Here is a 15,427-nt window from a genome sequence, read left to right as displayed (position 1 = left end):
ATATTGAATACTTGTTGAAGGCATAAGAAGAGATCAAACCTATTCTTGTGGTTACCTCCTTTTGTTCATCGTCTCTCACAATTAGGTCTAGAGTCAAAATCAGGCTCCCACATACACAGGTCATTTTCCAAGTTAAGTGGATTCACAAGTGAAGCCTTTATGCCTTTTAGCTCTGAAGAGTTCTTACTCTTTATCACTTTCTAATTGCTCTTATTTCTTTTTTTAATAAATTGATTCTTTTTTTAAGAGTTTATTTTTTTACTTGAGAGAGAAAGAGAAGGAGAACACATGCACACCAAGGGGTGGGCAGAGGCAGACTCCCCACTGAGCAGGGATCCTGACATGGGGCTTGATCCCAGGACACTGGGATCATGACCTGAGCCAAAGACAGATGCTTAACCAACTGAGCCACCCAGGTCCCCTTCCAATTACTTTTAAATAGAAGGATTGACAAATTTATCATGTCTCTTTTTTCATCATCAAGGCAAGCAGGACCAGGCAAAATAAAAATGGGGATTCCCTCATTCAGAAATTACTAAGGATTTTGCAATGAAGCCAGCAGAGCATTAAACAAAGTATGGGGTCTATGAGACCACACGTGTCATACACCCATGATGCTCGCCCTATAGTGGGCTTTTGTTAGAGCTGGATTTTTTTTTTTTTTTAACTTACAAAAGCAAGGGCTTTAGTGATCAGGCGTTGCCTTTTCTTGCCCATGGTCCATGATGAATCTGTATTATAAAGGTGTAAATATTCTAAAGACTAATATAATTTAAACCATTAGTTATGTAAGCTACATAATCACTTTTTCTGGTTCCAAGTTGACTTTTTGGTTATACAAATTTCTACCTAGTTATAATTGTTTAATGCCACATTATCCCTTCCACTTATTTAATAATTAAGGTAAAAATACCACTGGTAGAATCTTTTGCTAGACATTGATTTATCATATAAATAAGCACTTTCAATGGGAGAAATGTTAAAGATGCTCATTCATTCAAGAGTTCAGTAAAAATCTATATATGCAAATTACAGTGCTTGGCTTTTTAAGACATTTAGGTATATGACAGGAAAGCAGGCATTTTGCTGAAAGCCAGTTAGCCAAATGATCAATTTGCTGAATGACCAATTTGACAAATTTGCCAAATAAGATGAATGTAATTTAACAGCTTGAACAAGTTGGTGAAATATATAGAAAAATTATGCACACATTTTTAATATTGACTATCATAATTGGATTATGAATTATATATGGATATGTGTATACTATATATATATATATACTTGTGTCATACTTACATATATACATTTATTCATACATAGAGAGTTAACTTGTTACATATGCATATTATATGAAATGTATATAAGTTACACCTGAGTATAAGCACTGGGTGGCTCAGTCGGTACATACATATAAGAAGACTAGCTATAAAGGAAGTAAAGATATCTGAAGGGGACTATTATAATCTGGAAGGGACCATATGGTTAGTATGAATTAAATAGAAAGATGAAATAGGACACATGGGAGGAATCATATTATATACTAAATATTGTGTGACATTTTCTGGTTGATATACTCTGAGGATTTTGTAAATGAATCTTAAAAATATTAAAGCTTTGGCAAAACAGTAATCAACATACAATGGTTCCTAATCACTTATGAATATATCTAAAATGTAGAACAGTCTTCCTCTCTGTTATAAATAACATGGATTACTTCGACAGCAAAATCTGCCTATTTAAATGGTTCCTGATTAGAGACTACTCCAGGGGGTGCCTGGGTGGCTCAGAGGGTTCAGCCTTTGTCTTCATCTCAGGTCATGGTCTCAGGGTCCTGGGATCGAGCCCTACATCGGGCTCTCTGTTGAGCAGGGAACCTGTTCCACCCTCCCCCCCATCTCTCTGCCTGTCTCTCTGCCTACTTGTGATCTCTGTCAAATAAATAAATAAAATCTTAAAAAAAAAAAAGAAAGAAAGAAAAGAAAGAAAGCACCCCAGTATATGACATGGGACAGTTTTTCACTTACTTCTGATTTATTTCATAATACCTTTGAATGACATTTCCTACCTTTTAAATACTAAAGACATTTAAAATATTTTAGCATTATCTCACCTATTCTTTGTACTCTCTTGTAACTTATAAATTCAAAAGCATCTGAAAAAGGTCAGAATTTTAAGTTAAATTGCACTTAAATTACTTTTTTAATGAAATCATCCAAAATTTAATTTAGGTCAACTTAATTTAATCCTAATTTGAAAGCATCAGAAAGAAATCAAAATTAACCAATAATTCTAATTTTTATTCCTGCATTACATTTTATTTTGGTTTTTGATATGGAAATACATACTTCTACACATTTCACAGCTAATAACTTGAATATTTTTCTTAATGCTGTTAACTAATTCTGGGTAAAGTTGCTAATTATTGCAAGACAACATGGCAGTCTTTACATTTAGTAAATGTGGCAAAGAGTTAATCAACAAATTGGCATTCAACTAGCTGATTTTCTGCTAAGTGACTATTTCCAGCTGGAGGAGGGAAGGGGGAGTAAGAAGCTGCAGTAATAACAATTCTCAGGAAGATGTAAGAGAAAAATATGGGATAGAAGTGATGGGAGAGGTAGGAAGGCACCCAAGCCTCTTGAGAGGAATGGAATTTCAAGAAAGATGTTTAAGTGTCATATGCTGCAAAGAGTTCCAAGCGCAAGAAGGTCAGGGGCGCCTTGCAGGCACTGTTTTCAGTAGGGTGGTGACGGGGGCAGTCAATTTGCAGAAAATTATGAGATGAATGTAATTAACCAAATCTAACAACAACAAACATTAACCCCCAATGAGACAGATAGAAACTCTTTAAGATCTAATTGTATTAGTGTAGAGCTCTCTCTTCTATTTCTTCCCTCTTCCCTCCCAGAGAGAGTAGTCTGATCTGGTAAACACAGGATGCTGAGTTATTTGTGAATTCCAAAAGGACAGCGCATAATTTTTAGTACAAGGATATCCCAAGCGTTGCGAACCCTCACTCGAAGTGTGCTAGATTGGGGACCATGGAAGGGATAAGAGCACTGACTGCCGGAGTCCTCACCTGCACGTAGACATAGGGCTGTGGGTAAGTTACCCAAACTTCCCGCGCCTCGGGCTCCAGGTTGGAACAACCGGGATAGTAACAGTCTTCGTAAGGAGTAGTAATAGTAACAGCTCTTTGGGGATTACTGTGAGTTGAAGTCTCTACAGCACTGGGCGTGGCGTTTGGGACAGGCAGAGAAATCGATACATGTAAGAAAGGTTGTTAATTAAAGAACAGCACTAATTTCTAGGAACGTGAAGGGGGAAAATGTGTGGGGTTTGTGTATTGAACGGACCTTGAGGTCCATCTGGGCATAGTTAATAGCCAAAGCCTGCAGGCAAATGAACGTATGTAGGCCTAGAGTTTTAAAAAGGGGAGGCGCCAGGATTCGCGGAAAACCTGCCCCTGATGCCTCTTACCAAAAGGAGTGGAGACATGACCCTCACTGGGACAGCCTTGAGACGTCGGCACCCAGGTCTGAGTGTGGAGGTCCGACGACCACAGACCGGTCGGGGCCGGTTCGGTTCTCCAGCGCTGGGGTGGCTGTATCCGCCAGCAAATCGCAGAGGGGCCGCGGGACAGGCCGGGGCGGGGCGGGCCCCGGGTGGCGGAGTCCGCCTGCGCGCGTGGGAAGAGTCGCGCGCGCGAGCGAGTCGCGGTCCCGGAGCGGAGCGCGGCGCTGGCGGCGGCTGAGAGCGAGCGGCGCGCGCAGACTCTGCGCGACGGACGCGGCGATGGGACACCTGTGGCTCTTGGGAACCTGGGGCTTCTGGGGGCTGCTCCTGTGTGCCACGGACCCCCGCGCAGGTAATTCCTCCGGGGCGCCAGGGAGGCGAGCAGAAGTCCGTGCAGACGCAACCCTGGCTTTCCCGGGGCCGCGGGAGAGAAGGGACTGCCCGGCACCAGCCCTGCGCCAAGGCTGCGGGTGCGGCCGCATGGCCATCCTGGGGACCTGGGACCCGGGACCTGCAAGGCGGGCCTAAGGGACAGACAGACAGGCAGACAGACAGATAGACACACACAGAAGAAAAGAAGAAGAGAAGAGAGGAGAAGAAGAGGGATTGCTCTTAAGTCGTAAGAGTTACTGCTTGAATTATGGAACCGCACCGCCCCCACCCACAAGGGGCTCAATGGAAAAAGACACTGAAACTTGGCTGGGGGTGGAGGTAGGGGGCACAATCCGAGTCCTCTCTCTTCTCTTCTTGGGTGTCTTTCCCCCACCCAAGAGAGGGCAGTGTCCCCCAGTAGGACAAGAATGGGTGTCTGTGCCTGGTGTCAGTCACTTTAAGGGGCAGCTGCTCTCTGCCTTCCAAGTAATACCCAGGAGAGGGTTGGAAGAGCCTGATAAGATAAGAAATTGGAGTTGTTGGTGGAGATAAGGGAGGATGAACCTGAGATAGGTGGAGAGCAGCTCGGTCTTGGAGATAGGATCCAGAGCCCTCGCGGGAGTTTCCTGCTCTTGGCTGGGGGCTGCTGGAAGTTACGAACGTGCCTGAAGCAGAATCGCCTTGGAGCTCTTGGCAAAGTCAGACCCGTGACATTTGAAGTCCGTGCTAAACTTTTTGCCGGCAGGAATGACCTGTATGATTATAATTTCTTAAACCTTTTCTCATACATCTACTTGAAACAGTAATTTCTATAGCTTTTCTTTTTGTCCACTTCAATTTTTCCTATTTCGAGAATTGTTACTGGATCTAATAATACAGATTTGCACAGCTGACGTGGAAAACGAATCCTTTTAGCCCCTGTGTATCTTTGAGTTGTTTAAAACCATACTTAGAGTTCTCCAGAGGAGCAGCTCGCTTACCCCTGTATTTTGCATAGGCACCTACCTCCCTCTTTCTAGAGCTCTTTTTCTCTCTCCCATAGTTGGTCCAGTCTAGCTATTCATATTTGCCCTCCAAGATGCAGCAGGGACAACCCTTCTTTCTAGAAGTCAGCAGGACATGAGCAGTGTAGTTGAAGTGTCCCTTCTAGGTCACCCATGGCCCCTCTGCTCTCCTGTCACGCGGTACTGTCTAAGCTAAGGTTTTGGGAGGTTGAGACCGTGAACACATTTTTATATCCCCAGGACACTTACACATTCAATGACTGCATTGGTAACCATTAAAGTAAGAACTTACTATAATCAGGAGGCTAAAAAGATCCCAGAAATGATCTTTCCTGAAGTCTTACTCCATCACAGAAAACAATTTCTTCTTAAAATGCACCCTTAGATTTTGTGCCTGGTCTATTCTGTTCATTTTCATTTATTCTTTGCATTTCTTATGTGCTTTTATGATGAATGACTTATTTCTCCACAGTGTTACTTCTCCAGTGTTGTCTGCTGCTGTGTGGGCTGCTACCTGTAGTTACAGATCTGCAGTTAGTTGAGCGCTATGTGAAATTAAGGGTTTAATAAATGTTTTATAATATGATAATTAAGAATGGTGAAAATGATCATGGGTTATTACCACCCTTTGTGGCACCTCAGGTAGTGCTTTGCATAAAGCTAATGAGTATTAATTAAGTGAATGACTTATTTCCCAGTCAAGTCATTGGTTAGTAGTAGAACCACAAGTAAAATATGGGTGTATTTACTTTCAGTCCCATCACCTTTGTGATGTTTTTCTTATAATACTGTAAGAACTGGTACCAACTTTGATGCTTAAAGTACTTGATGCTTTTATCTTTACTGTGTTTTATTATCTTTCAGATGGCTCTAAAATAATTCCCAAAGTCACAGAAATAATACCTAAATATGGCAGCATAAATGGAGCAACAAGACTGACTATCAAAGGAGAAGGTATTGTTGGTTTTTCTTTTCTTTTCTTTCTTTTGTGGGGGGGGTCAAGGTTGAGGTTTTTTTTTTTTTTTTAAGATTTTATTTATTTATTTGACAGAAAGAGAGATCACAAGTAGGCAGAGAGGCAGGCGAGAAAGAGGCAAAAGCAGGCTCCCTGCTGAGCAGAGAGTCCAATATCAGGCTCGATTCCACGACCCTGAGATCATGACCTGAGCTGAAGGCAGAGGCTTGACCCACTGAGCCACCCAGGCACCCCAAGGTTGAGGTATTTTGAAGACCATTTCACATTTCACACTTAACGTTAAAAAACAAAAAGAAAATCCACAAGAGTTGTTTCTCCATTTGGTGAGAGTTAGTAAAACTCTACCCCTTTGACAGCTAACAAAATCCCCAAGAGTCTCTACCAATTTGATCATCTGAGTTCATATTATAATTGCTTGCTTAATTTAACTCCCAAGATCTGGATTATAATGTCTGAACTGAAAGAAACATCTTTAACCCAACTTTGCAATTATTTGTTTTGTTCCTTATGCGTCTAATAACATTTAATTTATCTTTATATCAAAAAACATTTGGGGGGCCTTGGAGGTAGAAAGTTTAATAAGAGGAAATGATGGAGAAATAGAATGTCAATGAAGGCAGAAGGGCAGTTGAATGCAAAACTTTGGATTCCTTCTCCTGCCACCCCGTCCTTATCAAATACTTCATCAGAACACGGGTTATGTATCACTGTTTCTCCTTGCCTGGTCTTGGGAGGAAACATAGTAGACAAGCAGTGAATTTATTTAATGAGCACCTCTTCCTAAGATTAAATACAAATAGTGGTTCTTTTAGCACCGAGGTCTTCACAACCTTAAGAATAGTATTCAGCATATGAATGAAGTTTTGGGGGTTAAAATCGACAGAGCAAGATAGTTAAGTATTCTGTCAGATATATGGAAATGTCTTTCAGTACTTCCAAGTAACATTTCTGCTGAATTCAGTCTCTCAGTGATATACTTAAAATGGTTATGCCTCTAAATTGTGAAGAATATATTTTGGATTAAAGTTTGGTTGTCTTTGTTTTTGTTGTATAGAGTTAAACACCCAAAGGCAATATATTGTTAAAGACTATTTTAAAAGTGTCTTTATCCATGGTTCCCTTATACTGTAAATTGCTGTGAAGATAGTGTGCTTTGAAAGCTATTGGGTTTTTTGTTTTTTGTTTTTTAAGATTTTATTTATTTATTTGACAGACAGAGATCACAAGTAGGTGGCGGGGGGAGGGGGAGAAGCAGGCTCCCTGCTGAGCAGAGAGCACAATGAGGGGCTTGATCCCAGGACCCTGGGATCATGACCTGAGCGGAAGGCAGAGTCTTTAACCCACTGAGCCACCCAGGCACCCCATGAAAGCTATTAGGTTTTTAACAGAGTTTTAAAATCTGTGAGAGAAATGCCCCAATTAAAACAAAACAAAACAACCACTCAGCTATTTCTTCCTGTCTGGAGACCTAAACTCCTTCAGATCCAGGAGCCATGGCTTGAGTTTAAGCACACAGACCCAGATGGCCTTTAGTTATAAATATAAAACAAAACAAAACATTCTATTCTTAGGGCATTTTGGAGGAACCTCCTTATGAATTTAACCCTAACCCTTGCTCTTTCATAGACTCTCTGAGTCACAGTGTATCCTGTGTCACTGGTGTCACAGTGAATTTCCAGTTTTCACGTCCATCTCAATTTCCGAATGCTCCTAACAGAGCATCATAGAATAGTCAAATCCTATTGGAATGGCCGATACCTGCATCCTCGCCGTGATTTGACTTTCCTCTTCTTGCCTTAACCATATACTGTAGGTGACTAAAAATGTGTTAGCACCTGTCTTTCTCAGAAGCTGAATCTAATACTATTTTATATAGGTTTTCAGGGCTCATGATATATAGAGAATGTGTATAGAGCAATGTAATGAATTTGCAAAACACACCAGACCTCCAAAACTCCATGAATGTGCTACTTGAACAAAATTTATTTGGAGGAACTGTATTCACATAATCAGAGACATCAGTGCTGTCTCTGACCCATACTTCATGTTTAGAATTGCATTGCAGAGCTAATTTAGCTAATTTATTAATCACACAAGAACATTTTCTACATGGAACTATAACTGCCGGATGATTACTTAAGTGTTGGTCCCGTAGGACTATAAAAATGTTTTATTTTTATAAAAGTCAGGATGAAAAATTAAATGATAAAGAAAAATTTGACTTAGAAAGTGAGTTCTCTGAGATTGCACTCTCTAGAAAGAACTACTGTTAGTATTTTGGTGATTCCACATGAGTTTTCCATTTCCACATGTCATATTCACTTTTACAGGCCAAAATTTGCTAGTGCATTACTTTGTTCTACAGGCTGTGCTTCAGGAGCCAAAGATCCATAATTTTACAGTTATGATGCCCAAGTAAAGTGTTTTGAGCACTTTATTTCCATGATCATGGAAATAATGTGTCTCCAACTAAGAGGACTGATTTAATGAGGAGTATTATCATTTTGATTATTAGTTCAGAAGTGCTTCTAAATTTATACCTGTATTTCTCAATTGTCTTTCTTAATAGTTCCCTTTACTGAAAAATATCAGTAAAATGGAAGGAGTAGAATCTTACTTTTGGCTTTTTCCGTATTACATATACTTTTGTCTACCTGAAGTGTTGAATTATATAGTTTTTATAATGTTTTGGGAAACCCAGGGACTTTGGTCCAGTCTGACTGGCTTTCAGTTCTGTCCTTGCCCCTTCCCACTCTGTGACTGGGGCAGGTTAAGCCTCAGCTTCCTCATCAGTAAAGTGGGGTATTAATTCCTACCTGTTGGGGCTGTTATGATGATTGAAAAGGATGATGTATCTAAGGTACCCATAGATACTATCTGTTTCATAAATTAGAGTTTTTTTAATTTTTATTATTTTGTTTTATTTTTATCATTATCCTGCACTTATAAGTTTGGTTTCATTCTTTAGGAATCATCCTTCACCACACTGTACTTTTCCTTTTCATTGTTTTGCTGTTATAACTTTTCAAGTTGGTTTGTACTCTCTCACCCCTGCATTTTTTTAACTAGAGAAATCCAAACAACCCCATGTGGTATATGGCGACCGCCGGCTTCATCAACACACATTTTCCATGATAGCAGCCCAGGCTGCTATCAGGAGAACCAGGTTTGCGTGCCTGGCAAGTCTTGTCTCCAGTTTTTCTGCAGAAGAAAAAAAAAATACATCAATATGCCAGGAATTTCCATCTGAAAGCCTCAACCTTTTCTGTATCCAGGGTACACCCAACCCTTCCTGTAATCTTTGTCCCTTGGAGTACTTCCAGAGCTATCCTCTTTATACCCAATTTTTTATTTAGAATTATATTTTATTTTGAAATTCTTTTAGGAGGTGATTCCTTTGTGTGGCTTTTTAACTCTTTGGAATTAGCTAACAAATCAGAAATATTTCTATAATTTTTTAAGCCTATTTGTAATGAGAATATTTACAAATCCTATTGATTTGGCTCATGTTTTTACTTCAGGGAGATAGGTCTATATATTTGACACACGTATGTAAAAAATATATATGACATATATGACATTAAATATATGTATGTGACATTAAAAATATATATGGCATTAAAACAAAGCGAAAAACAATATCATCTTTTGTTGGTTTAATTTTTTTCCAATTGTATTTGTATTTTCAATTGTATTTTTTTCAATTGTATTTTAATTTTTTTTCAAATGAATGCTGAGATGCAGATCTGTGTTACCGTATCAATTTTGTGACATGTGTCTAAGAGGAAAAAAATACATGTATCACATCCTGAGCCACCCCACAAGTAAAACTTTCCTTAGTTAGTTGCCAGCAGCCCTCTGTGTATTTCAAACTCAACATGAACACCAAAGATAAGCACAAGTTGGCAAAAGGAAAGGGCAGGTTTACAAGTAACTTGCTTTTCTGTATTTTCCTGTATCTTTTCAAAATTCCATTTTAGCAGTAACTGCTGTCCTAGAATCAAAACTTCAGATCCAATGCAAGTGTCTTTCACACGTCAAATTAATGCTTATATTTGTACTTTAGCCTATATTAGATGAGCTCTGTTTAGTTACGGTTTAAGCTTAGAGGAGGAAGTGGTGTTTATTAAAATCCCTACCCTTTGTTGAGTTTCTGCTTACTTTTTCTACCGATCATGGATAGGAGAAGTGTTAAGAACATGGGTCTGGAGGAACTTATATAGGGCAATGGCTAATAGCTTTATAATGTATGTTTTTAAATATTGTTTATCTCTGAATATCACAGGTGCCAGGTTGACATCGCCAACCTGAATTCAAATCCTAGCCATAACACTTACTAGTTGTGTGTTATTTTTAAAAGGGATATTAACACTGAACTTAAATTTCAGGATTTTTGTGACCAATAATAAGAGCAAATATCAACTGAGCTCTTAACATAGGAGCCAAGCATTATGTTATGCAATATATATAACCTCATTTCGTCTTCCTGAAAATCCAATAAGTAGGTAATTATGGTCATTTTCCATTTTATTTTATTTTATTTTAGAGAGATAGTGAGAGAGAGCACAAGCAGGGGGAGTGCTGAGCAGGGACTCAATCCCAGGACCCTGGGATCATATCCTGAACCGAAAGCAGACACTCAACTGAAGGACCCACACAGGTGCCCCCTGGTCATTTTTCTGATGAGAAGATAAAAATTAGAGAGTTCATCCCTAAAATTTGAGTGCCTGAAGTCATACAGCAAGGATGTGCAGGAGTGGGGTGCGAATCCAGGGCGTTAGGGTTCCTTTAAAGAGCACCATCCCAAAGAAGCAGCTTTACGAGAGCAAGAGTTTTAGGGGTGTTGGCATTTGGTGAACATCTGCTACCGTGAAGTCCTTAAACTAGGCAATATTCATGTTTTTAATGGACCTTTTTAGAATGCTGAAAATGTTCAATAATTTAAAAAGCAGTCACAGGGGCGCCTGGGTGGCTCAGTGGGTTAAAGCCTCTGCCTTCGGCTCAGGTCATGGTCCCGGGGTCCTGGGATGGAGCCCTGCATCGGGCTCTCTGCTCTGCAGGGAGCCTGCTTCCTGCTCTCTCTCTCTCTGCCTGCCTCTCTGCCTACTTTGTGATCTCTGTCTGTCAAATAAATAAATAAAATCTTTTAAAAAATAATAAAAATAAAAAGCTGTCACACCACAGATGTCTAGCCACCCCAATTCAGCCACTTCAATTCAATTCACTTCACTCCATCCCAGGACCCCGGGACCATGACCTGATCCGAAGGCGGAAGCTTTAACCCACTGAGCCACCCAGGTGCCCCTAATAAAGGTTATTTGATATGAGCCTATAGGGTAGGAGTGATTGTTTTCTGAAACATACTGCAAAACTACTTGACAATATTTTTTTTCTAATATAAATAATATATATTCATTGAACTTAGAGTTAAATCTACATCTCTGAGTTTAACATTTTTTCTGGCTTACTGATTTTAAATGTATTATTGTACTGTGGAACAATGTGGATTGTAGGTAATTAAGTGCTGAAATTCAAATAACTTATGAATTTATATTGATAACCTGGATGCAAAGGAAAAAATTTCATAACTTCAAAAATAGTTAGTCATCAATTTGGCAACAGTGGTGTTTTGCTGTTAAGCACTTGCAGTATTTAGAGAAAAGTAACATTTAAAAACACACATGCTTTTAGAACTCAGGATTTAGGAATTTTAGGTTTTGAAGTGAAAATTGTTTCTTTACTAACTTAACTTTATTCTAGAAAATATTATAACAACAACTTCATAGATTTATTCTGCATATTAGAATACTATTAAGTATCTTTTAAACATTTTTATTAGGAGACTATTTAGTTATAGGGTTTAATCAATAGAATAATATCCAATTAATCTTAACCATGGATTTTATTTCTTGGGTTTATTTTGAAATTGAATGTTGTTCAAGCAATATAAAATACTTTTATGTGGCATAAGATTACTTAATGGATATTTAACTACTTCCAAATCTAGTTTTGAATTTTCAGGTATTTATAGTAAGATTAAAATAACTTTCATCAATTAAAAAATAATTTTCTGCTCTGTTTCACATCATCTGTTTCTCTGGTTCTGTTGAATCACACCCATTAGCATGCAAACACACTGCTATTTCCCCAACCTGAAAAAAAGCAAGAGCAAAATCATCAAGCTTCCTCTTGTTCCACCCCCTTCTACCTTCCACCCATGCCTCTGCTTTCATTGATAGTAAAATGCCCCCAAAAGGGACCAGTATTTGTTCCTTTCACTGGCTATCCTCCGATCTTCTCTTGACCCCATGTCCATCATGTATCCATCACTCACTGATGTCTATATCTCAGAGCAGCAGCTAGTGACTCTTGGCAAGCGTAAGTCACGCCATGCTATGCCTCTGTTTGGGAAGCCTCCAGTGCTCTCTAACTCATAAAAATAATCTGAATGCCCTCAATTTTTGGTCTCATCTCCTACCACTCTAACTTTCCTCACACATATTTCTCCAACCATGCTTGCTAATTCTTGAATCCAAAAATATGCTCCCACCACAGGGCCTGGAAGAGCATGTTCCCACTATCTAAAATGCACTTGCCATAGGTATTCTCCGGGCTTATTCCTTCCAGAACATTTCCTTGACCATTTATGTCACATGCCTCCTCTCTCCCAGGAATAGGGGTTGGGAAATCAGAAACAAGAAAGTCCTGAAAAGAGGCACGTGAAGGTGTATGCGCACATGGTATGAACACAAACCATGCAGATCTATGTCTCAAGTTAATTCCTGCAAGAGAGGATCCCCCACAGAGGAACCAGAAACACCAGGTTGATTGAATGACTCATTCAGGAGCTTCTCTCTTTGGCACCCTCAGAGCTTGTACAATGGGCTCAGGAATAGAGGGGCCATGGGGTGACGGCTGTGCAGGGTTAACACCATGGACTTCCCTTCTCCAAGGCTAAGCTACCCACTGCAGTTGCTGATCCCTGACCTGATCAACACTGAGCCCTCAGGAGGGGCCATTCCCCAGTTGCTAAAGGACAAATTGACTGGATCACTCCACTTCTCTCATGTAAAGAACAAAGATACATTATTGCTGGAACAGATACTCCAAATACAGATTTTTGCCTTCTCCATCCACAGTGCCTCTGCCAGCCCCATCTTCCGAGAGCTCCCAGAGTCTGAGTTATTGCCAGGAGCGTCTATAAAATAGTGCCTCAGAACAAGAAACGCATTTCACAGTGAAAAAGTTGTGATTATGGGCACACGACCACAAAACCTGTGTTACTCTGAAACACGTGGCCTAGTAGAATGATGGAATGGTCTATAAGAGGCAAGCTTAAGATCCCAGCCTGGGAAGAGCATCCTGTGGGATAGGATGCTGGCCTCTATCATATGCCATATGCCTTCATCCCATGGCAGATACATGCTTCTGTGTCCCGACAGACAGAGCACATGGAGCTGGAAGGGAACGGTTTCTCTCACTCATTATCACTCCCAGTGATCTGCAAACTGCATATGTGTTTTCTGCCCTTGCTGTTTTAGATTCTGCTGGATTTGGGGTCTGAATTTCCAGTGAGAAAATGCTTTGGCCAGGGATGACTTCCAGTGAATGGGAGCTACCACTATGAGCTGATCACTTTGAATTCATCAAACATAATTAGTAGCCTACCAGAGATAATCAGTTCTGATGATCATGAAGAGAGAGGGTTGCTTTACCTAATGGAGATAGGGAAGAATATGTCTGAAATTCAGGGTATTCATGAGGGAGTCTCTTGGCTTCCATGTCCAGTGGAAGCAATTATAGCATGAATAGGCAATTGTAGCAACTACAGCTTAACAAGGGTAAAGCAACAACCAAGGGTCCAGACCTTCAGGGTGAAGGCTAGTGTCATTCCCTCAGCTTAAGTGCTGGCTAAGGCACAAAGGAAGTCTACAATGGGTGGTAAAGAGGGGCTACAGTTACTATCCAGTATAGCCTCGGGAGCAGTTGTATCTTATCCCACCAACTCTCTTGTATTAAATCTTTAGCAGAGCTTTTGGCTGGTTACCACCTTGGAGACTTGATAATGAATTATATTTAAAATGTAGGGCCAGGGGGTGCCTGGGTGACTCAGTGGGCTAAAGCCTCTGCCTTCAGCTCAGGTCATGATCCCAGGGTCCTGGGATCGAGCTCCACATCAGGCTCTCTGCTCAACAGGGAGCCTGCTTTCCCCTCTCTCTCTGTCTGCCTCTCTGCCAACTTGTGATCTATATCTGTCAAATAAATAAATAAATAAATAAATAGTCTTTAAAATGTGGGGCCAGAGCATGTCCATATGGTGCAGTGAGTTGCCTCTAAGAGAAGCCTTTTATACTCAGCTCACAGTCTCTTGTTCTCACCTCGAATTCTAACCACAGCCATGACAGATAGTCCTCCCAAGACTGTGACCCAGTTTGTGCTTGCAGCTTTTGCCTTCTGTTCCCATAGCACGTCTTTGTCTACCGTCCCAGGGCTTCACTGATGCAGTGACTTGGGACATTGAAACCCCTATGGTGTGTGGACGACATATGTGCAGGCTGAAAGTTCAAGAGAAGCTATTTCCCCTGGAGAAACCTCAGTTAACCCCCTGGACAGGATTTGATGAAGAAAGGTTTGATTCTTTGATTCTGAGAGGCAGTCCATATTTTCCTTGGAAGTTTCCAGCAAGGTTGTGCTCCAGCTGTGCTCACAGCCCAGGTTGTCTTTCTTTAGGTCTTACTCTCTTTTGCCCCAAAGGGGTCACCACTCAAATAAACCATATGCTTGCAAGTCCTCACCTCAGATTTTGCTTTATAGGAACTCAAGGGAAAGATCCCATCTCTTATACTGTTCTCCTCATCTCTCTTTTCAGTCCATCTGGCCTCCTTTTTTTCATAGTAGTTATCCTCAGCAGACATAGAGTCTGATGCGGAAGGAGGAGAGAGTATTTTCTCCAGCCCTTCACACTCTACCTCTGGAATATAAGCTATTTAATTCTGTGCCTGGCAAATAATAGGTTCTCAAACATTACTTTTGTGAATAAATGAATTGAAGGTGAATTTTTATGCTTCCAAAAAGGATTACAACCATAGGGATAAATACAAAGTAGGTTAACTGCTAACTTATTTACTTACTAATATTCCTTATTATTTATTGATGATTCAGTACCAAATGACGATTGTTAGATCTTTGAGAAGAGAATTCTTTTAATAATAATTCAGTGTTTTTACTTTTCCAGGTTTTGCTCAAGCAAACCAGTTTAACTATGGAGTTGATAATGCTGAGTTGGGAAACAGTGTGCAATTAGTTTCTTCTTTCCGATCGATTTCTTGTGATGTAGAAAAAGATTCAAGTCATTCAACTCAAATTACATGCTATACTAGGTATGTTTTATAATATGTTTAATAAGAGCATTTTTATCATACACAGATTGGTATTATATAGTTTTTTATATACTCTGGCTATTATATTTTCTGATGATCAGCTATTTTTTTGTTTCATGATATTCAGACTAGCTTTTAGTTTTATTTCATTCATTTGTAATGCTCTTTCCATGTAT

At 40.0% G+C, this 15,427-nt stretch overlaps 1 protein-coding gene across 1 annotated transcript in view; it reads left to right on the top strand.

The window, feature by feature from the left end:
- Window positions 1-3,798: 3,798 nt before the first annotated feature.
- Window positions 3,799-15,427, top strand: part of PKHD1L1 (PKHD1 like 1) — a 157,742-nt gene continuing 146,113 nt past the window's right edge. Inside the window, exons 1-3 of the mRNA XM_044245081.1 lie at window positions 3,799-3,871; window positions 5,760-5,849; window positions 15,107-15,251. Of these exons, the coding sequence (XP_044101016.1) occupies window positions 3,799-3,871; window positions 5,760-5,849; window positions 15,107-15,251 (308 nt within the window). The remainder of the gene's footprint in view (window positions 3,872-5,759; window positions 5,850-15,106; window positions 15,252-15,427) is intronic.

Source organism: Neovison vison, chromosome 4, assembly GCF_020171115.1.
Source record: "Neovison vison isolate M4711 chromosome 4, ASM_NN_V1, whole genome shotgun sequence".
Lineage (NCBI taxonomy): Eukaryota > Metazoa > Chordata > Mammalia > Carnivora > Mustelidae > Neogale > Neogale vison.
Note: the sequence above shows the minus strand (reverse complement) of the source record. Positions and strands in the feature narration are given on the sequence as shown.